Raw genomic sequence first — 24,420 nt, 5'->3', positions numbered from 1 at the left:
CCTTAACTTTCTTCTTTCACACACTTTACCAAACTCAGTCACCAGCTTCTGCAGTATCTCACATGAATCAGCCACCAGCGCTGTATCATCAGCGAACAACAACTGACTCACTTCCCAAGCTCTCTCATCCACAACAGACTTCATACTTGCCCCTCTTTCCAAAACTCTTGCATTCACCTCCCTAACAACCCCATCCATAAACAAATTAAACAACCATGGAGACATCACACACCCCTTGCCACAAACCTACATTCACTGAGAACCAATCACTTTCCTCTCTTCCTACACGTACACATGCCTTACATCCTCGATAAAAACTTTTCACTGCTTCTAACAACTTGCCTCCCACACCATATATTCTTAATACCTTCCACAGAGCATCTCTATCAACTCTATCATATGCCTTCTCCAGATCCATAAATGCTACATACAAATCCATTTGCTTTTCTAAGTATTTCTCACATACATTCTTCAAAGCAAACACCTGATCCACACATCCTCTACCACTTCTGAAACCACACTGCTCTTCCCCAATCTGATGCTCTGTACATGCCTTCACCCTCTCAATCAATACCCTCCCATATAATTTACCAGGAATACTCAACAAACTTATACCTCTGTAATTTGAGCACTCACTCTTATCCCCTTTGCCTTTGTACAATGGCACTATGCACGCATTCCTCCAATCCTCAGGCACCTCACCATGAGTCATACATACATTAAATAACCTTACCAACCAGTTAATAATACAGTCACCCCCTTTTTTAATAAATTCCACTGAAATACCATCCAAACCTGCTGCCTTGCCGGCTTTCATATTCCGCAAAGCTTTTACTACCTCTTCTCTGTTTACCAAATCATTTTCCCCAACCCTCTCACTTTGCACACCACCTCGACCAAGACACCCTATATCTGCCACTCTATCATCAAACACATTCAACAAACCTTCAAAATACTCACTCCATCTCCTTCTCACATCACCACTACTTGTTATCACCATGAGTCATACATACATTAGATATCCTTACCAACCAGTCAACAACACAGTCACCCCCTTTTTTAATAAATTCCACTGCAATACCATCCAAACCTACTGCTTTGCCAACCTTCATGTTCCACAAAGCTTTTACTACCTCTTTTCTGTTTACCAAATCATTCTCCCTAACCCTCTCACTTCGCACACCACCTCGACCATAACACCCTATATCTGCCACTCTATCATCTAACACATTCAACAAACCTTCAAAATACTCACTCCATCTCCACCTCACATCACCATTGCTTGTTATCACCTCCCCATTAGCCCCCTTCACCGATGTTCCCATTTGTTCTCTTGTCTTACGCACTTTATTTACCTCCTTCCAAAACATCTTTTTATTTTCCTTGAAATTCAATGATACTCTCTCACCCCAACTCTTATTTGTCCTCTTTTTCACCTCTTGTACCTTTCTCTTGACCTCCTGCCTCTTTCTTTTATACATCTCCCACTCATTTGCACTATTTCCCTACAAAACTCATCCAAATGCCTCTCTCTTCTTATATCACTAATAATCTTACTTCTTTATCCAACCCTTTCTAATCTGCCCATCTCCTTCCTTTCTCATGCCACAGGCATCTTTTGCACAAGCCATCACTGCTTCCCTAAATACCCTGGGCCACATACCCCTAAGGGTGGATGAACAGCTGGGTTGACTGTGGACCGATTGCCACAACCAGGGTTCAAACGTTAGTGCTCGACCCTGGACAGCAAGCTAAGGTTTCATGGTTGAGAATGCTAACCGATACACTGTGGAAGCTTAAGATTGCTCAAGAAAACACATACAAACTACCAGCAGAATGCAAATACTGAAGACTTAAGAATTAAGGGTTTTGAGCACATGAAAAGTTGAAATACAAATTCAGTTTAGTTAGACAATGAGCAAACATGTACTGAAGACATAAAAGTAACAGGAATAAAACTGTAACACAATTACATTAGATAGAAAGCATATATAAAAACTGTTTGAAACATATCCCATCTCCCCACCACCATTCACACACACACACACACAAAAAAAAAAGCTATAAGTGAGAGCAGGAATAAAGGTAAATGAGGACTGCGAGTTGATCTTAAAGACAAGAAATTTTCGAAATACATTAATTCACATAGGAGAACTTATTTTGGATACAACAGCTGGTGTTGAAGTGAAAATTTATGGTAACAGTAATGATATGGCCAGTGTCTTACCAGGTTTTTCAGTATTATATTATATTCTCTGTAGGAGCAGATGCTCCAGCATTTAACCCAATAAAACATGATAGAAATAGTGTTGAAATTTTCACGCCTTAGGGAGTTCATGAATTATCAAAATAAAAGCATTACGTTACTGACAATGCCCTGACTTGGTGGCAGGCCACAGTGGGTGACCTCACCTTACCTAACAATCCCCAGAAAAACGAATTTGGTGGCCTAGCCTTTGACTGCACCCATGATTTTACCCCTTGACAACCATACTTGATATTCAGCAGTGGTAGATCAAAAGATGCTACTGTAATTAGAAATGACTTGACCCTTTCCATAAGAGACACTGCTCTCAGTCCACCAGCATGGAGAGGTCAGAGTTTGTGACACTCAATGACCTGACCTTCCTGCCTCTTAAATACCCGGGTCTCACAGTAGGAAGGCAGTCAAGCAGTTGACTCACTGTAGGCATCAAGTACATTACTCCAGTACCAAACGTCTTGGTAATGTGACACCAGACTCAAGCTGCCCTTTCAGTGCCTAAAAACATCAGTGGAAGTCCCAACATGACTCCTGACATTTCATCTGTTAGATTTCATTATGGTGTCTCATCTCTGATGTCCACCTTCGGCAGGATGCATGGGTCATCACCTCCACCCATCATGAACAGCAGCTGTAACAGCAAGGGACCTATGGCCATGCCCGTAGCACTCCTGCAACCCAAGCCCAAATGAGCAGCCGCCTCAGCCTTCAGGAGCCGCAATACCCACCCACTTCCAACACGAGCTTCACATAGTCTAGGCAGCCACACACTTCTCCCATGTGATCCTGCACCATCTGGTATCCTTACCAGCATCACAGGAACCCTGTCAAGCCTGTCTCTATAACTTAACCTATCTTACTTCGCCATAATGCTGCATATCCAGTAGCTCATTATTCCTTGGTTATCTTACTTTAAGGACCTTAACCAATAAAGTATGGTTATTATTGTTCAATATGTTTCTGTCCCTCTTTCAGTCATACCACTTCAATAACCCAAGTAGAACGCTAGCTAAAAATAGATTTAGATTTACGATCATTTCATTGTTTACACTTTTAAAGATGAATTGGTGTTCATTGGTATTAATATTGGCACCTGTAATCCTTTTGCCACTTCTCCAGCTTTTTCATGCATTATTTTTGATGGTTATTCAAACTGATAAAGTACAGTGACTCAAAGTGGGACCAAAGTACTCCCAGAAATATCATATACCAAGTCATTTAAATTTCAACACGTACAAGACTTAAAAACCATCTTATTGATTGGTTTAGAGTCTGAGCCCTGGAACATTGATCTTATTTGTTAAAAATGGGATACAAAAGGCATCATATAAGTATAGACTGGTTAGTCTCACCAGCACTTCATGTAAGACCATAGTTATATGTAAAAGAATTTTAGGAAATATGCCCAAAAATAACTTACCGAGTAACAGACAATAGTCCTTGGAGCACTAGGTCATTGGACTGATTGGACAGTGGAGTTATTATTGAATCATATGGACTTCATGAAGCTATTCCATAAAATATCTCATAAGTATGTTGAAAAAAATGAATGCAGTACAAATAAGTGAAACTACATGTAATGAACAGAAGCTTCTTAACTAATCCAGAACAAAGAATTTGTCAATGTGGCTCATATCGAGAATTTCATGGTCATAAAAAGTTGGAGCCCTCATAGATCTGTACATGGTTCGTATGTCATTTCGTAAATGACCTGCCTGAATATGTGAAATTACAATTATAAATGTTTGCAGACAACACAAAAGTCATCTACAATGATGTTCACATTAAACAAAACACTTTAACCAGCTTTATTTGTGGAACAAAATGGTAATCTAGTCTGCCCAAATGTGTGAAGTATTTCCAGTATATAATAGAAACTTAAAACAATAAAAAATACCTTGGAGTTATGAAAAGCAAACTTACAAAACCAATTCGAGAAAGCAAACCAAACAGTTAAGACTAAGTAGGACAGCCTTACTTAGCAGGATATAAAGACATTTAGCTGACTGATGAAATCCTCTGTACAACCCCCATCTAGAATATGCAAGCAGTGCTTGGTGCAGCAATACCATCACCTTCCGTAATGGTGTGAGCGCCACCACTGCTTCTTCACCAAAAGATTTATGCCCAACTGACGATCTCCTGGACTACAATCCCCATTTTGACAGTAATACGGCAATACTACCAGGTCTTAGGTCACGTACATAACTCAACGAGTCCCTTTACGATAATGTAATTCATGTAATACAGGACATCAAGAAATCTTATTCCCCTACGAATTATAACAACTGAATGAGTCAGACATCAGCCTATAGTTTTGAATATTGCACGAGTTGAGTATTTCAAACAGCAGACTTCCCCCTTTGCCTGCATTAATTACCTCTCCAATGAAGAAGCAGTCAAGTTATCAACCCACTTTGAGACCATTTGACAGAGACTTTCTCACTTTGACACTATTTTACTCAGCCTACCTTCCAGCCCAGCATTCTCCAAGTCAGCACAGCAGTTTAAAGTGAACAGATGGTTACCTACCCTTAAGTAAAACATTCCACTATATCAATTGACTTACCCAGTGAAACTCTACAAGGAGTCATCCTTGTGCTAGCCTAATTCTTCTGTTCCAGAATCAATGCTCCACTCTGTCACTGAAAATGCACCTTCTAATAGATGAACTTCATGTCTCCCCTATACACCAAAGTCAACAAGCCTTCAGTTTCTGTGAGTTATGGCCCATTGCCATTCCTTTGATCTCCAGTTTACTATGTGAATGTTTTGTGTTCGATTGGGCCTACATAGATTTTGCCAGTTCCATAAATGCTCAGTAGTTTGGTAGTATGACTTCCTGTACCAACTCATTTTAGGTTGACATTGTCTTTGCTAAGTGAACAGCTCACTTGCTTTCTGCTCCCCCTGCATTTTCTTTTCTGATGTTTTAGGTTCTTCCATTCAAACTTTTGCTTACCTCCACTTTGTTCACAGACAGGCAGGCAGACACAGTTTGGTCAACTTCTTAGTCTTTCTGTATCAAAACCCATAGACATAACCTCTGTTGCTCTCATCTTTCTCATCCTTGTAAATGATTCCCTGATGCATACACCTGCTTGATGGAATGATTTCGATGACTACTACTGATGTCAGCACTGACAACAGTTCTCTCAGCTACTTTGCTCTTCAGAACATCCTTACTAACCTGCATTATTGGAATATTGGCAACCTCACTATTAACCATCATCACCCTTGTTTTCAGCTGCCCCAAAACTCAATGTCTCACTAGGTTCTACCCTGATCAAAGTTATTCAGCACATCATGCTCCTCAGAGTCACTTTGAATTTTAAACAAAGTTAAAAGTAGCTCCTCAGAGTCACTTTGAATTTTAAACAAAGTTAAAAAGTAGCACATCGGTACCATCAATTTCTCCAGCTTTTGTTCTATATCCTTTTCTCCAGCTTTTGTTCTACATCCTTTGTAGATTCATTGCACTTAAACTATCTGTCTCTCTGCCTAAACTAAAGAGCATCAACACAACTTCCATTCTTTCCAAACTTGCTTATGCTTTCCTTATCTCATCCTCCTCTTCACCCATCACACAACAAGGTGTACTAAAGATGGTGGAAGGGCAGGCAAGTCCCTATCACACCATGTATGAAGAGGCACTGACCATGCTAGTCCTCCTGAAACTTGAACCATTATCTGAAGGCTTGGGAGAGAGCAATTGTGCAACCTGCAATACCAGTACCCGTGGTCTGCTTTAAATTCTGTTGAATAATTTGAAAAAGTTATTCTGTCAAGGATGTGTCCATTTAATAAATGTCCTGTCAATGCATCTCCAACATAAGGAATTTGCAGATTTTTCAAAATCTTTGAATTTTATGATTGGATTTACTTTACAGTGTTTGTAAATTCTTGTCAAAGATGGGTACCTAACAAATAAATGTTACAGAAGTATAGGTCAAAATAGTCTCATTTTATTCAACAGCTGCTCTTTTCATAACTGATGGTGAACATGTACAAATTAGCCCTTTAGCTGCATGGTATGACCACTGTTGAGACTGTTTTTTCGTATTAGGTGCATGGCTCTACTTCAATCTACATCAATAAAAAACATGCCACTCTGCTACAGCATGGCCACATTTCTGACTGAATTGGTACCAAATATAAAGCTTTAGAATGTTCAGCTTGTACAGTATTTCATGAAAAGAATCTTTCAGTGAAATTATACTTTAGGGGTATTTCTTCATAGTTCTTTATCATATATTGACAATTACTTGTTGTAATTCATTTCACAGTTTTCTAAGTAATATTTTTCACAATCTTATATTGTTTTCTGGGAAATTTACTGTCATATGTGAAAATATCAGTATTTTCATAACCAAAATTAGCAAAAAATCAATGTAATAATATTCATTTTATGATGGAGAAATTACATCACTAGGGCCAGTAGCATTCACATGCATAACCAAAAGGTTAGGAGCAAGTGAATGACCACCACCCCATATAATAATTATTCTATATAAATAACTTTTTCTACCTGTGACCCCATAAAAGGGATTCCCGGGGCTTGAAGGTAAGGCACCATCTCTTCTACTTATGTCAAACTGAGGAAATTGTCATGATCTATGGCTTTTTCTTATCCTAAATTAGGAGAGTTGAACATTAGCATTCCACTTATGTTATCATTCATTACTGTGTCAAGATTGAGTAAATTTCTCACGTTAGAGTACTGTGGCTTAAAATGAAGAAGTATGGGAATAGGGCAGAATCTGTATTTACAAGGTATATATTGAAAAACACTAATCTGTTGTTTAGGGTGAATCATTGGTCACTTTAAGCAAGCTGTGAATGCTCTTATACATTATCAAGCCTCCCTCAGTAATAATCAGAAAATCTCACCTTAAGACTTTCATTTTACTTTTTCAGTCATACCGAGGCTTTGTTTATCAGGTCCAGTCTATATAATGGACTTGAGTTAGTTGAAACACTTTCAGATTCTTTATGTTGCATATCAGTTTTTTCAGATTTAAAATGTTCAATCAACCAAAATTCAACTAAATATTACAATGAAAAATTAGGAACAAAGACTATAATTTCTCATAACACTTTATTTACAAAAAATTTATGATCATTTTCATGAACATTGTTCACTCACAGTTCCAAGAAAGCTGCACAGGTGGGGAAATTCTGATTAATCCCAGAGACACCATTAACTCTGGCATCATCAATGACCCAAATTTTATGTAGAAAATCACAAACTATGATCTGATGTCTAGTAAAACTTAAAGCACTGTTATTGTGATATCCAATAACATAAAGGATCCTCACAATTTAGTTACATTCTAAACAATCAAAAGTCACAAAAAATAAATCTGATTAGACAGGACAAATCCACAGTTATTCAACTGACTAAAACTCATTCACTCACAATTCCCCATACAAACTATACATGACAATTCCGAATGTTCACATGATCAATATAAAATTCTTACAAAAAAATGTTTATGAAGTCTTAGGGCTCTATCATTATAGTTTTATTTCATCAATTATTTACATCTGCACATGTATGTACGATCTTGGACAGACAGAATATAAACTATAGATTGTATATCCACAATATGGGAACAAGTTTTGTAGCTGGCATTTACATTCAATGAACAATAAAAATGGCTTGACAATGCTTTAGAGCTACAGGCTAAAGCTTTGCAAACTTTCAATATATATATATATATATATATATATATATATATATATATATATATATATATATATATATATATATGTGTAAATATATATATATATATATATATATATATATATATATATATATATATATATATATATATATATATATATATATATAAAATGAGTGTATGTATGCGTGTGTGTGTGTGTGTGTTACTGGACTCCACCTGCTTGAGGTTACACCGCAAGGGAAAAAGTCTCATCAAAAACATTCTCACTCCAAAGGAGTCTGCATTTCCTTGTCAATGGAAGTACTGCAGCCTTGAGCTGGAGGAGCCTTTAGAAAGGTCCTGAGTAACATCAGAACACTTTCACAGAAATTGGTCCTGGGATAATCATAAACAATATATACATATATATATATATACATATACATATATATACATATATATATATATATATATATATATATGTATATATATATTCAAAAATAGATATCAACAATTATGCCTGCTCAATCATTACCAATTATAAATGCACCTACAGTCCATCTGCCACAATGCTGAAAGACATGAACTTGTATTTTCCAAGCCGAATCATATGGCATCTGGTAATTGATTTAAGGCCAGTATATTAAAAGAAATAAGAAAATATACAGTAAAAAAAGGTAAATGCTTGGTCATTATGGTTAAAGCTAGTGTTAAAGTCCAGTTGGACTTGCATGGCAATTTCAGTAATAATGTAATAAAGATAATAAAAACATTTCATATGTTGGACCATTTGACTAAAAGATTTACAATCAGTGCAACTCCACAGGAAAATTTCATAATCTGCAACTCCATCAGCAATATTGACAATCAGGAACCATATCAATAAGGCTCATTTACTAGTGCTAATACAGAAATAAGCTTTGATATGTATTTTCCCTCAAGCTTAATTTTACTGGTTAAGTCACAACTAAACCTACCATGACTGTGTACATAACTCTGCAGGAAACAGAACAGCATGTCTCCCAAGCTTCATTAAGTCTCACTTTGTCCGGCAGAATCAGTCACATTCAGACATGCTAAAATTCACAAAAGTACATCTACTCAATCCCTGAATTCAACCATTGCTGTTGGCATTTTCATCTGGAGAGGTGGGTACCTGAGGTAGAGGAGTGCACACTTCATGATCAGAATCATCTGTTGACATTGAGGAACCATCACCTTGAGGATGGTCATCTGCTGAGTTTCTGGTAGAGTCTACTTCACACTCAATGGACTCTAGCACTTTAACATTCCCTCTGCTATCATCCAGTACCTCTACACTTACATTTTGTTCACCATTAAAAGGTACAGAGTCATCTCCTCTACTACATGTCTCTGTACTTTTCCCAGATGTAACATTTGCTTTTGTCTGAACTGGATTCATATTAGCATTCTCTGCATCAGTCAGAGAAAGCGTCATTAAAGTTTCCCGGCATGTCTCCACCTGTGAGAAAAATAAATTGCTTATGGTCAACTTTACCTGTCCTTTACATAATGAAAAAACGTTTTAGCTCATATCATCTGAAATTACATAATGTATGGGAAAAAGCTATATTCCAAATATAAAAAGACATAAAAACAATATGTTTAATCATCAATGTTATAGACTATTAACTCTAATATGAAATAATATAAATATGACACAAGAATGCAAATAAATAATGAGTTGTTCTAGAAATCTCTCCTTCAACTTCTTTCTTCCATAAGCTATTAGGGAGGAGTCTCAGAGAGTTGTTTGCACGCTAAATTTCAAAAATGTTGCAAGCACTTCATGAAAAGGACTAAATTAAAGTGGAAAAAAAGACATGAGTAAAAAGAGCTAGATTTATTACCTCAAACAAGTCACCTTATACCTCTTCTGATCTGTATCAGTAATTTCTACACTAGGTGAACTAGAACTAGTTGGTTATAAAGCGTTACAAAGACTGCAGATAACTACAAGCTTATACGATCTTAAAAAAGCGCTTTAGTTAGTAGTGCCATTCTATTTTGTAAGCTTTGCTGACTCATAAGTTTGTGAAAATATTAACATATTACACAAACATGCAGTGTATAAATAATTTACCATAAACCTGAAACCTCTGCTGGTGACAATTCCAAATTACCTCCAGTGTATTAAAAAATGCTGCATATGCAGAATATCTTTAGAAATTAATTACATGATGAGTGTAGAAGTTTGTACATTCATAACATTAAGATAATCCACGTGGAATGTCTTAATGATATTATATCAAATGATCAGATCTTACAATAGTTAGGAAGACACCAGCTCACTTCAGGAAGATACATACACATAGTGTAAGAAACAAATACTTTCCATTGTTGTGTAACAAAAGAACACATCAAGTACAGAAGACCTTGTAATCTTACATGCAACGTTTAATGTGTTTACAAGCATGACTTTATATGTTGTATTTATAAAATGTATATATGTACATCAAAAAAGTAAAAGTTACAATACTTTCAAAGGTGTAATCTGGAGTTTTTCCACAATTTCTTCCTCCCAAAATGAGTTCACATCCATATACAGCATCTTATCACACTCCAAATTCTTTTAATAGATGCTAAACAAAGTAAGAGAAATTTACCTGCAGTCTCATAAAGACATATATGACAGGTAAGTGGTATCTGTACTGTTTCATGGTAATGCTATACTGTACATACACTATGACAATTATCACCATATGGTTTCTTTAAAAGACACTAAATTTCAGATGCCTTATATAGCAACTTACTGCTGATGGCATCTTCTCTTCCTGGTGGGGTAATTCTAAAAGTGATGTTCTTGAACATATAATTCAAAATATGTTAAGAAGTTCATTCACACATTGCTACAACAATACTTTATAAAGATATGGTAGTATAACACATCTTAAAACAGATAAAAAGTTTTCTTTTTGTGAAATACCACAAAAGCAGAGCTGCCACAAAGGTTAATCAAAATTGTATCATTCCTAACCACAAGTGTACTAATAGTAAGACTGACAAACTGCTGGGCCATTCTTTCGTCTGTTTCCTTGCGCTATCTTGCTAACGCGGGAGACAGAGACAAAGTATAATAAAATATAAAACCAAATCATTCTATATATATATATATATATATATATCTATGTGTGTGTGTGTGTGTGTGTGTGCGTGTGTGTGAGTGTGTGTGGTCAAGGAGAGGACTGTAGGATTTAAAGGTAGAATGGAGAAGGGTAAAAGGAATTATTATGAACATTACTATGGCAGAGTACCAGGTGGGTAGGAGTAGGGGTTTTGAGTTGTATTAAGGATTAGGTGCGAAACTTATAAGGTAAGGGTTTATTTCACATACTGAAACATGAAGCTAATGACTGTTTACTATTGCCACTTCAGTATCTCATTATACTACTAAATCAATTGATTTAGTATGAGCAAATCAGTATTTCTTATGGGATAAAAAGTATGAGGCAATATTCAACCACATAAACAATCATAACAGAACATAAAAAGAAAATGGTCATACCCATCCTAAAAAGGATCCAATTTTTGTATACCAATCTTAAGAGTTTTACTTTGCAAGTCTAATTCAGTTTGAAGCAACCTTTTTCAATATCTATATCTATGATGGAGATCTTTAAACTAAAATGATTTAATCGGTTACTGCCATTTTCAGGTTAGATTCTGAAGTGACAAAAAAGAATTCACACCACCAATGATATTAAAACGCAGTTCCCCATCAAGCATGCCCCTTATTATCCACGACTTGGGCACAGCATCATGGATGTGTCTAGTTTGCTGAAGGTGCTGGTGATGGTGTTGGTAGGGTAGCTGTTGAGGATACAAGTCTCCAACAGCCTGTGATTTTTAGATAGTTTAGTGGAGGATGCAGTTACTACATACAATATCACATCTGTAACTGTAATACGATCACCAATATTGGTCATCTTAGAGTACTTCCATGAAGCTCAATTTCCAAGCAGTGCAATGAAGAAAATGAGGCTCACTAGTACTGAGTTTAGGAATCTTAGGTCCTGTTAAGGGCCACAGTTGAAGGGTGCCAGTAAGCAGCTAATGAGGGTGATGGGTGTCCAGCCATCATCACAGTCTACTGTGCAGGTGAGAGAAAAACACCCGCTTCTACTCTTGCTAACAGTAGAGGAAACCAACTTGGACACTGGTGGGCGCAGGCTCAAGAGAACTTAAAAGTGATGTTGGCAGCACTTCGCCAAGTGAAAATCATTCCCAAGCACACAGTGTTCAACTCTTAAAGGCTAGGGGAGAGTATGTCCTCTGCTCCTCAAATGAGAAGTGGCATACTTAAGATCAAAAAATGAAAAAAATCTAAATAAAAAAATAACATCTTTTAGGATGAAACTACAGATTCCCCTTTCTAATTACAACTATTTATTTTTGCTTTCTTCTTCAGTTACCATATATACACATACAGCATTCTTAAAGTATAAAACTATTTACATGAGTAGCAATAAATTTTCATGGATTTATTGTTGGTGCTAACACTAACAATCCATACCAGTGACCAGGGCAAAAACCTCATCTACACTAAAAATAAACATGTATTACCATCAACAACCTATCCATGAATATTCAGGTCATGTCAAGTTCCTAGTGCCAGGATCTTCCAAAATTAAATTTTTTACTAAAAAACAGTAATAAACTTTGCATTGAAAAGTATTCTCTTGTAGACCATATACAGATCTCCCCTAAGCCTCTAAGTGAGCAAGACTATCATCAGTCTGTGTTGGTCACCTCACGCTCAATGATGCGCTCAACAGTCTCCGTAGTCTGCACAGTCACATCCCCCGTATCAGGGTCCAAAACAGGCACAGTCTTGCGCTTCACCTTCTCAGACAGGACACGGTCTCGTTCCGCAACAATCTTCTCACTTGGCTTGGTGACCACAATCAGTTTGGACCACTTGCGGTTCAGGTTCTGACCCAGGGTAACATAGCTGAGCAAACTACTGCACAATCTCCGACTTAACACCACTTGTTAGTAATCAAATGTAAATTATCTTCATCATATGAAAAGTATACAAAACAACCACTGAAAAAGCTATGGAACAAGATTTGAATAATTTGGCTACCATCATACAATGTGCAATATAATAATACTCTTATAAGATCTTTAAAGAATTATCATTATCAAATTTATACAAAATGCACATGCTCATACATATAAATACAGTGCAATAACTTTATGCATAAACTTCTTTTGGCATAATGGTTACATGAATACACAAACACAGGAGAGAATGTGGTAAATGTGGACAGCATTCAGAAGCTTAAAAGGTTGTATGATAGCAAAGTGTTTTTGTGGGGTGGGGCTCCATGAGTTTGAAACTCCATCCCCATACAGTACAATCAAGTAATTGCACATAAACAAAAACAGATATATCCTACATATGGCCAAAATTAGAATATGCTTCTCAAGTTTGTTGCTGAACCTATTGAATCACAAAGAACAAATAGAGAAGGTTCAAAGGAAAGCAACAAAGATTGTACCAATTACGAGAGCTAAGTTACAGGAAAAGGCCAGAAGCCTTGAATTTGCATCACCATGGAAGAGAGAAGGGTGAGGAATGGCCTCATCACAACCTTTAAGTTCTAAAACTGAATGATGTGAATATTGAAGTGTTCTTTGAAAAATGTAGGAAGAGGACAAGAGGACACATCAAATGAAAGAGGATACTTGTAAAAGAAGATGTAAAAAAGTACTTTTATGGTAAAAATGTGGAGGATAAATATGTTGACAATATGGAATGATCAGCTACCTCATCTTGTTGTTCCTCTATAGGTAAAGAGACTTGAAGACTACAACTTGTTAAAGCTTTGAATGAAAGAAAATCTGTGACACTATTATGTGTCCTAGAAAAGTATCCTTGTCATTAAAATGAACTTGATCTCTAAGGACTCATTCTTGAGTAATTTGTGTGCACTCATAAGTGTGAAATATATGTATATATCCTGGTTTAGAAATGTGGTAATTTGTTCTTGAATACTCTATTTTACAGTATATGGCAAATTATCATCAGTCTTTAGTAGCTAGTGTTTGTAAAACTATGATTGTTTAAAACTTATATTGTTTACACAGTCTACATTCTGTATATGTTTGCCTTACGGACATAATGCACTGGAGTTGCTCTCTGTCAGTGGCATGTCAAAGGTGACGTTCTAAAGGATAAGAAATAGTTAATGGGTGATGGCTATAAATGTTAATGGATGACAGGAGGGCATAAAAGGAGGGGGCTTGAAGAGAAATTTAAAGGGTTTAGTTTAGAGGTGCTAAGGACTGTCAAAACTCATATCCTTGGGCAAGGTGTATGGAGTGAAAGGCAAAATGATGAAGGCAAGTTGGGGAGGGCATGGAAGGAGTGGAATGGATGGGAATAAATGTAAAAATCAAGGAAAATGGAAAGAAGGATGTGCAACTGTGCTATTACCAAGGGTGTATCAGAGCATGAATGGAATGTATCAAGAATAATGTGAATGAAGGAAAGATTGGGGTTGTGAAGTATGCAAAGATATATCTTTATGAGCCTGTGAATATGACGATTTTGAGAGGTAAGGATGAAATGAAGCATTTTTGGAGAAATTTGAATGACTTTATACATGGGTCTGAGAAGGAGAGGAAGCTGGTTGTAATGGGTGATATGAATGCAAAGGTGGCATGCGATGAAACTGGCAAGATAATTGGTAAATATGGAGTGCCACGACTAAATGAGAAAGGATGTTACTTGTGGATGTCTATACTGAGAGGGGCTTAATCCTTGCTAACATCATTTTTCAGCACAAGATGATTCACAGATATACTTGGATGAGATACAAATGATAGATGAAAAGAACAAAAAGGTTACAATGATTATGTGGCATTGAATGGTGGGATAAGAAAGGTTGTACCGGGTGCTAGTTTTACGACAGGATTCTTTGGGGATTCTGACCATTTTGCAATTCTTGTGGAGGTGAGGATCAGGGAGAAGTGGAGGTATTGTGTAAGGACCAATGGAGAGGTAAAATTGTTTAAAAAGGACAAGATGAATGAGAAAGAATGCAAGGAGTATGAAAGAAGGGTGACTGAAAGTTTATTTGAAAGTGCAGTAAATGTAGGCATGCAGTTATGTGTGAATGAGGTGTTTAAATTGTTTAGAAAAGAATGTTAAAGGCTGTAGAATTAGTAGTTGGATACAAATATGTGAATTATAAAAAAGGAAATGCATGGTGGATGGATGATTAAAAATGTGTAGAAAAAGAATAAATAAGCATATGGTAGACTGATTGAAAGGAATGTACCAGTGGAAGTTCATCAAAGGAAGAGGGGAAACTATAGAATGTGTAGGTAAAATGTGTAGAAGATGGCAAAGGAAGCAAAGAAAGAAAAGATAACTTTGCAATAAAGTTAAGTAAAATGTTTAAGCATAATAAGAAATTGTACAGAAAGGAGGTGAAAAAGGAAAGAGGTAGATATAGGAGTGAAATATAAATGTTAGAAGTAAGGATTAGGAGTTGCTGAATCAAATGAAAGAGGTGAGAGGAAAGCGGAAAGAGTATTTTGAAAAACTGATGAGTGTGGGATGTGAGGCAGCGGTCGTTACAAGCATGGGTATGGAGGACGAAAGGAAAAGGATACAAGTGCTGGGGTCTATAACAAGAAAGGAGGTAAACAGGGTAATCATGAGGTTGAACATAAGAAATGGCACCTGAAGTGGATGGGATTGCAAATGAATTTTAAAGTAAGGAGGAGAGAGTGCAGAAATGTTTGATGGATGGATGCATCTGATACATAATTTACCATGGAAACATAAGATCATGCCTGCGAATTGGGTGAAAGCCATTAGTAAAAAAGATTTTGAGCGATTGGGGCCTGAACATGCAGGAGGATGAAAGGCATGCAAGGAATAGAGTGAATTGGAACGATGTGGTATACCGGGGTCAACATGCTGTCAATGGATTGAACCAGGGCATGTGAAGTGTTTTGGGTAAAGCATGGAAAGTTTTGTGGGGCCTGGATGTGGAAGGGGAGCTGTGCTTTCGGTGCATTATACATGACAGCTAGAGACTGGACAGCTAGAGACTGAGTGTGAACAAATATGGCATTTGTTGTCTTTTCCTAGCGCTACCTCGCACGCATGCAGGGGGAGGGGGTATCATTGCATGTGTAAGTTTGAATGGAGTGTTAGTGTATGTATATATATGTATACATTGAAATGTATAGGTATGTATATGTGCATGCGTGGATGTGTATGTATATACATGTGTATGTGGGTGGGTTGGGCCATTCTTTCGTCTGTTTCCTAGCGCTACCTCGCTAATGCGGGAGACAGCGACAAAGTATAATAATAAATAAAAATATATCTATATACACACTGGGAACCAATCACTTTCCTCACTAACTATGCGTACACATGCCTCACATCCTCGATAAAAACTTTTCACTGCTTCTAGCAACTTGCCTCCTACACCATATACTCTTAATACCTTTCACAGAGCATTTCTATCAACACTTATCATATGCCTTCTCCAAATCCGTAAATGTTACAAACAAATCCATTTGTTTTTCTAAGTATTTCTCACATACATTCTTCAACGTAAACACCTGATCCACACATCCTCTACCACTTCTGAAACCACACTGCTCTTCCCCAATCTGATGCTCTGTACATGCCTTCACCCTCTCAATCAATACCCTCCCATACAATTTCCCAGGAATAATTAACAAACTTATACCTCTGTAATTTGAACATTCACCTTTATATCCCCTCTGCCTTTGTACAAGGGCACTATGCATGCATTCCACCAATCCTCAGGCACTTCACCATGAGACATACATACATTGAATATCCTCACCAACCAGTCAACAACACAGTCACCACCTTTTTTAATAAATTCCACTGCAATACCATCCCAATCCGCCGCCTTGCTGGCTTTCACCTTCCGCAAAGCTTTCACTACCTCTTCTCTGTTCACCAAACCATTCTCCCTGACCCCTCTCACTTCGCACACCACCTCGACCAAAACACCCTATATCTGCCACTCTATCATCTAACACAATCAACAGACCTTCAAAATACTCACTACTTCACCTTCTCACATCACCATTACTTGTTATTATCTCCCCATTAGCCCACTTCATCAATGTTACCATTTGTTCTCTTGTCTTACGTACTTTATTTACCTCCTTCCAAAATATCTTTTTGTTCTCCCTAAAATCTGATGATACTCTCTCACCCCAACTCTCATTTGCCCTCTTTTTCACCTCTTGACCTTCTGCCTCATTCTTTTATACATCTTCCAAATGCCTCTCTCTTCTCTTTCACTAATAATCTTTCGAGTAAGAAGTGAGGAAAGTGATTGGTTCTCAGTGAATGTTGGTTTGCGGCAAGGGTGCATGATGTCTCCATCATTGTTTAATTTGTTTATGGATGGGGTTGTTAGGGAGATGAATGCTAGAGTTTTGGAGAGTGGGACAAGTATGCAGTCTGTTGTGAAAGAGAGGGCTTCGGAAGTGGGTCAGATGTTGTTCGCTGATGATACATCACTGATGGCTGATTCGGGTGAGAAACTGCAGAAGCTGGTGACTGAGTTTGGTAAAGAGTGTGAAAGAAGAAAGCTGATAGTAAATGTAAATAAGAGCAAGCTTATTTGGTACAGTAGGGTTGAAGGAAAAGTCAATTGGGAATTAAGTTTGAATGGAGAAAAACTGGAGGAAGTGAAGCGTTTTAGATATCTGGGAGATGGATTTGGCAGCGGTTGGAAACATGGAAGCGGAAGCGAATCATAGGGTGGGGGAGGGGGTGAAAGTTCTGAGAGCATTGAAAAATGTGTGGAAATCAAAAATGTTATCTTGGAAAGCAAAAATGGGTATGTTTGAAGGAACAGTGGTTCCAACAATGTTATATGGTTGTGAGGTGCGGGCTATAGATAGAGTCCTGCGGAGGAGATTGGATGTGCTGGAAATGAGACGTTTGAGAACAATATGTGGTGTGAGGTGATTTGATTGAGTAAGTAATGAAAGGGTAAGAGAGATGTGTGGTAACAAAAAGAGTGTGGTTGAGAGAGCAGAAGAGGGTGTTTTGAAATGGTATGCTCACATGAAGAGAATAAGTGAGGAAAGATTGACAAAGAGGATATATGTGTCAGAGGTGGAGGTAACGATGAGAAGTGGGAGACCAACTTGGAGGTGGAAAGGTGGAGTGAAAAGATTCTGAGTGATCGGGGCCTGAACATGCTGGAGAGTGAAAGGCACACCAGGAATAGAGTGAATTGGAATGCTGTGGTATACCGGGGTCGACGTGCTTTCAGCGGATTGAACCGGGGCATGTGAAGCGTCTGGGGTAAACCATGGAAAGTTTTGTGGGACCTGGATGTGGAAAGGGAGCTGTGGTTTGGGTGCATTACACATGACAGCTAGAGACTGAGCGTAAACGAATGTGGACTTTGTTGTCTTTTCCTAACGCTACCTTGCCAGCACACAGGAGGATAGGGGTGTCATTTCATGTGTGGCGGGGTGCTGACAGGAATGAATAAAGGCAGTAAGTATGAATAATGTACATGTGTATATATGTATATGTCTGTGTATGTATATATATTTAAAAGTTGAAATGTATAGGTATGTATATGTGCATGTGTGGATGTGTATGTATATACATGTGTATGTGGGTGGGTTGGGCTATTCTTTCGTCTATTTCCTTGTGCTACCTCGCTAATGCGATAAAGTATAATCAATGAAATAATATATATATATATATATATATATATATATATATATATATATATATATATATATATATATATATGTATTTCTTTTCTTTCAAACTATTCGCCATTTCCCGCATTAGTGAGGTAGCGTTAAGAACAGAGAACTGGGCCTTAGAGGGAAAATCCTCACCTGGCCCCCTTCTCTGTTCCTTCTTTTGGAAAATTAAAAAAAAAGACGAGAGGGGAGGATTTCCAGCCACCTGCTCCCTCCCCTTTTAGTCACCTTCTACAACACGCAGGGAATACGTGGGAAGTATTCTTTCTCCCCTATCCCCAGGGATATATACATATATATATATATATATATATATATATCCCTGGGGATAGGGGAGAAAGAATACTTCCCACGTATTCCCTGCGTGTTGTAGAAGGCGACTAAAAGGGGAGGGAGCAGGTGGCTGGAAATCCTCCCCTCTCGTTTTTTGTTTTTTTTTATTTTCCAAAAGAAGGAACAGAGAAGGGGGCCAGGTGAGGATTTTCCCTCTAGGGCCCAGTCCTCTGTTCTTAACGCTACCTCGCAAATGCGGGAAATGGCGAATCGTATTAAAAAAAAATATATATATATATATTCCTGGGGATAGGGGAGAAAATACTTCCCACGTATTCCCTGCATGTTGTAGAAGGCGACTAAAAGGGGAGGGAGCGGGGGGCTGGAAATCCTCCCCTCGTTTTTTTTTCAGTTTTCCAAAAGAAGGAACAGAGAAGGGGGCCAGGCGAGGATATTCCCTCAGAGGCCCAGTCCCCTGTTCTTAACGCGATCTTGCTAACGCGGGAAATGGCGAATAGTTTGAAAGAAAGAATATATATATATATATATATATATATATATATATATATATATATATATATATATATATATATATATATATATATATTGAGTTGTATAGGTATTTATATGTGCGTGTGTGGACGAATATGTATATACATGTGTATGTATATATACATGTGTATGTATATATACATAAGTATACGTATATGAATGAAAGTAGGAGAGATGGCCAGAGAACGTTATTGGATTACGTGTTAATTGATAGGCACGTGAAAGAGAGACTTTTTGGATGTTAATGTGCTGAGAGGTGCATCTGGAGGGATGTCTGATCATTATCTTGTGGAGGCGAAGGTGAAGATTTGTAGAGGTTTTCAGAAAAGAAGAGAGAATGTTAGGGCAAAGAGAGTGGTGAGAGTAAGTGAGCTAGGGAAGGAGACTTGTGTGACGAAGTACCAGGAGAGACTGAGTACAGAATTGAAAAAGGTGAGAACAAAGGACGTAAGGGGATTGGAGGAGGAATGGGATGTATCTAGGGAAGCAGCGATGGCTTGCGCAAAAGATGCTTGTGGCATGAGAAGTGTGGGAGGTGGTCAGATTAGAAAGGGTAGTGAGTGGTAGGATGAAGAAGTAAGATTATTAGTGAAAGAGAAGAGAGAGGCATTTGGATGATTTTTGCAGAGAAATAATGCAAATAAGAGGGAGATGTATAAAAGGAAGAGGCAGGAGGTCAAGAGAAAGGTGCAAGAGGTGAGAAAGAAGGCAAATGAGAGTTGGGGTGAGAGAGTATCATTAAATTTTAGGGAGAATAAAAAGATGTTTTGGAAGGAGGTAAATAAAGTGCGTAAGACAAGGGAACAAATGGGAACTTCACTGAAGGGGGCTAATGGGGAGGTGATAACAAGTAGTGGTGATGTGAGAAGGAGATGGAGTGAGTATTTTGAAGGTCTGTTGAATGTGTTTGATGATAGAGTGGCAGATATAGGGTGCTTTGGTCGAGGTGGTGTGCAAAGTGAGAGGGTTAGGAAAAATGATTTGGTAAACAGAGAAGACGAAGTAAAAGCTTTGCGGAAGATGAAAGCCAGCAAGGCAGCGGGTTTGTATGGTATTGCAGTGGAATTTATTAAAAATGGGGGTGACTGTATTGCTGACTGGTTGGTAAGGTTATTCAATGTATGTATGATTCATGGTGAGGTGCCTGAGGATTGGCGGAATGCTTGCATAGTGCCATTGTATAAAGGCAAAGGGGATAAAGGTGAGTGCTCAAATTACAGAGGTATAAGTTTGTTGAGTATCCCTGGGAAATTATATGGGAGGGTATTGATTGAGAGGGTGAAGGCATGTACAGAGCATCAAATTGGGGAAGAGCAGTGTGGTTTCAGAAGTGGTAGAGGATGTGTGGATCAGGTGTTTGCTTTGAAGAATGTATGTGAGAAATCCTTAGAAAAGCAAATGGATTTGTATGTAGTATTTATGGATCTGGAGAAGGCATACGATAGCGGTGATAGAGACATATATATATATATATATATATATATATTATTTCATTTATTATACTTCGTCGCTGTCTCCCATGTCAGCGAGGTAGCACAAGGAAACAGACGAAAGAATGGCCCAACCCACCCACATACACATGTATATACATACACGTCCACACACGCACATATAAATACCTATACAGAGAAAAACTGGAGGAAGTGAAGTGTTTTAGATATCTGGGAGTGGATCTGGCAGCGGATGGAAACATGGAAACGGAAGTGGATCATAGGGTGGGGGAGGGGGCGAAAATTCTGGGAGCCTTGAAGAATGTGTGGAAGTCGAGAACATTATCTCGGAAAGCAAAAATGGGTATGTTTGAAGGAATAGTGGTTCCAACAATGTTGTATGGCTGCGAGGCGTGGACTATGGATAGAGTTGTGCGCAGGAGGATGGATGCGCTGGAAATGAGATGTTTGAGGACAATGTGTGGTGTGAGGTGGTTTGATTGAGTAAGTAACGTATGGGTAGGAGAGATGTGTGGAAATAAAAAGAGCGTGGTTGAGAGAGCAGAAGAGGGTGTTTTGAAATGGTTTGGTCACATGGAGAGAATGAGTGAGGAAAGATTGACCAAGAGGATATATGTGTCGGAGGTGGAGGGAACGAGGAGAAGAGGGAGACCAAATTGGAGGTGGAAAGATGGAGTGAAAAAGATTTTGTGTGATCGGGGCCTGAACATGCAGGAGGGTGAAAGGAGGGCAAGGAATAGAGTGAATTGGAGCGATGTGGTATACCGGGGTTGACGTGCTGTCAGTGGATTGAATCAAGGCATGTGAAGCGTCTGGGGTAAACCATGGAAAGCTGTGTAGGTATGTATATTTGCGTGTGTGGACGTATGTATATATATGTGTATGGGGGTGGGTTGGGCCATTTCTTTCGTCTGTTTCCTTGCGCTACCTCGCAAACGCGGGAGACAGCAACAAAGCAAAAAAAAAAAAAAATATATATATATATATATATATATATATATATATATATATATATATATATATATATATAGGGCATGTGAAACGTCTGGGGTAAACCATGGAAAGTTGTGTGGGGCCTGGATGTGGAAAGGGAGCTGTGGTTTCGGGCATTACTGCATGACAGCTAGAGACTGAGTGTGAACGAAAGGGCCTTTGTTGTCTTTTCCTAGCGCTACCTCGCACACATGAGGGGGGAGGGGGATGGTATTCCATGTGTGGCGAGGTGGCGATGGGAATGAATAAAGGCAGACAGTGTGAATTGTGTGCATGGGTATATATGTATGTGTCTGTGTGTGTGTATATATGTGTACATTGAGATGTATAGGTATGTATATTTGCGTGTGTGGACGTGTATGTATATACATGTGTATGGGGGTGGGTTGGGCCATTTCTTTTGTTTGTTTCCTTGCGCTACCTCGCAAACGCGGGAGACAGCGACAAAGCAAAATAATAAAAATAAATAAATATATATATTCTGTTTCCCCTTTTAGAAAGTTAAAATACAAGGAGGGGAGGGTTTCTAGCCCCCTGCTCCAGTCCTTTAGTCGCCTTCTACGACACATAAGGAACGTATGGGAAGTATTCTTTCTCCCCTATCTGATCGAGTAAGTAATAATAGGGTAAGAGAGATGTGCAGTAATAAAAAGAGTGTGGTTGAGAGAGCAGAAGAGGGTGTTTTGAAATGGTTTGGTCACATGGAGAGAATGAGTGAGGAGTGATTGACAAAGAGGATATATGTGTCAGAGGTGGAGGGAACGAGGAGAAGTGGAAGACCCACTTGGAGGTGGAAGGATGGAGTGAGGTAGCACAAGGAAACAGACAAAAGAATAGCCCAACCCACCCACATACATATGTATATACATACACGTCCACACACGCACATATACATACCTATACATTTCAACTCATAAATATATATATACATACACAGACATATACATATATACACATGTACATAATTCATACTTGCTGCCTTTATTCATTCCCGTCACCACCCCTCCACACATGAAATGACACCCCTATCCTCCCGTGCGCCGGCAAGGTAGCACTAAGAAAAGACAACAAAGGCCACATTCGTTTACACTCAGTCTCTAGCTGTCATGTGTAATGCACCCAAAACACAGCCTCCTTTCCACATCCAGGCCCCACAAAATTTTCCAGGGTTTACCCCAGATGCTTCACATGCCCTGGTTCAATCCACTCAAAGCATGTCAACCCCGGTATACCACAGCATTCTAATTCACTGTATTCCTTGCATGCCTTTCACCATTCTGTATGTACAGGCCCCGATCGCTCAAAATCTTTTTCACTCCATCCTTCCACCTCCAATTTGGTCTCCTACTTCTCCTCGTTCCCTCCACCTCTGACACACATATCCTCTTTGTCAACCTTTCCTCATTCATTCTCTCCTCCATGTGAGCAAACCATTTCAATACACCGTCTTCTATTCTCTCATTCACACTCTTTTTATTACTACACATCTCTCTTACTCTTTCATTACTTACTCGTTCAAATCATCTCACACCACATATTGTCCTCAAACATTTCATTTCCAAAACATCCACTCTCCTTTGCACAACCCTATTTATAGCCCATGCCTTGCACCCATATAACATTGTTGGAACCACTATTCCTTCAAACTTACCCATTTTTGCTCTTTGAGATAACGTTCTCGCCTTCTACACATTCTTCAATGCTCCCAGAACCTTTGCTCCCTCCCCCACCCGCTGCTAAATCTGCTCCCAGATATCTAAAATACTTCATTTCCTCCAGTTTCTCTCCATTCAAACTTTCATCCCAATTAACTTGTCCCTCAACCCTACTGAACCTAATAACCTTGCTCTAATTCACATTTACTCTCAGCTTTCTTCTTTCACACACTTTACCAAACTCAGTCCCCAACTTTGGCAATTTCTCACCCAAATCAGCCACCAGTGCTGTATCATCAGCAAATAACAACTGACTCACTTCCTAAGCCCTCTCATCCGCAACAGACTGCATACTTGCCCCTCTCCCCAAAACTTGCATTCACCTCCCTACCAACCCCATGCATAAACAAATCAAACAACCATGGAGACATCACGCACCCCTGCCAGAAGCCGACATTCACTGGGAACCAATCAATTTCCTCTTTTCCTACTCGTACACATGCCTTACATCCTTATCAAATATCTTTTAACTGCTTTTTAACTGCTTTATTTTTTTCCCCCCAAAAGAAGGAACAGAGAAGGGGGCCAGGTGAGGATATTCCTTCTAAGGCCCAGTCCTCTGTTCTTAACGCTACCTCGCAAATGCGGGAAATGGTGAATAGTATGAAAAAGATATATATATATATATATATATATATATATATATATATATATATATATATATATATATGATTCCCTGGGGATAGGGGAGAAAGAATACTTCCCACGTATTCCCTGCGTGTCGTAGAAGGCGACTA

At 38.5% G+C, this 24,420-nt stretch overlaps 1 protein-coding gene across 14 annotated transcripts in view; it reads right to left on the bottom strand.

The window, feature by feature from the left end:
• Positions 1 to 7,347: 7,347 nt before the first annotated feature.
• Positions 7,348 to 24,420, bottom strand: part of LOC139745942 (protein lap4-like) — a 556,451-nt gene continuing 539,378 nt past the window's right edge. For 12 of the 14 annotated variants that reach the window (XM_071656641.1, XM_071656646.1, XM_071656650.1 and 9 more), the window contains 2 exons: positions 12,700 to 12,882; positions 7,348 to 9,412 (listed from right to left, as the gene is read on the bottom strand). In XM_071656641.1, the coding sequence (XP_071512742.1) occupies positions 9,044 to 9,412; positions 12,700 to 12,882 (552 nt within the window). In that variant the 3' untranslated portion in view covers positions 7,348 to 9,043. The remainder of the gene's footprint in view (positions 9,413 to 12,699; positions 12,883 to 24,420) is intronic. The other 2 variants (XM_071656649.1, XM_071656655.1) reach the window with 2 other exon arrangements.

The sequence above is a fragment of the Panulirus ornatus genome, chromosome 63, assembly GCF_036320965.1.
Source record: "Panulirus ornatus isolate Po-2019 chromosome 63, ASM3632096v1, whole genome shotgun sequence".
Classification (NCBI taxonomy): Eukaryota; Metazoa; Arthropoda; class Malacostraca; order Decapoda; family Palinuridae; genus Panulirus; species Panulirus ornatus.
This window is presented reverse-complemented; position numbering and strand designations above follow the sequence as displayed.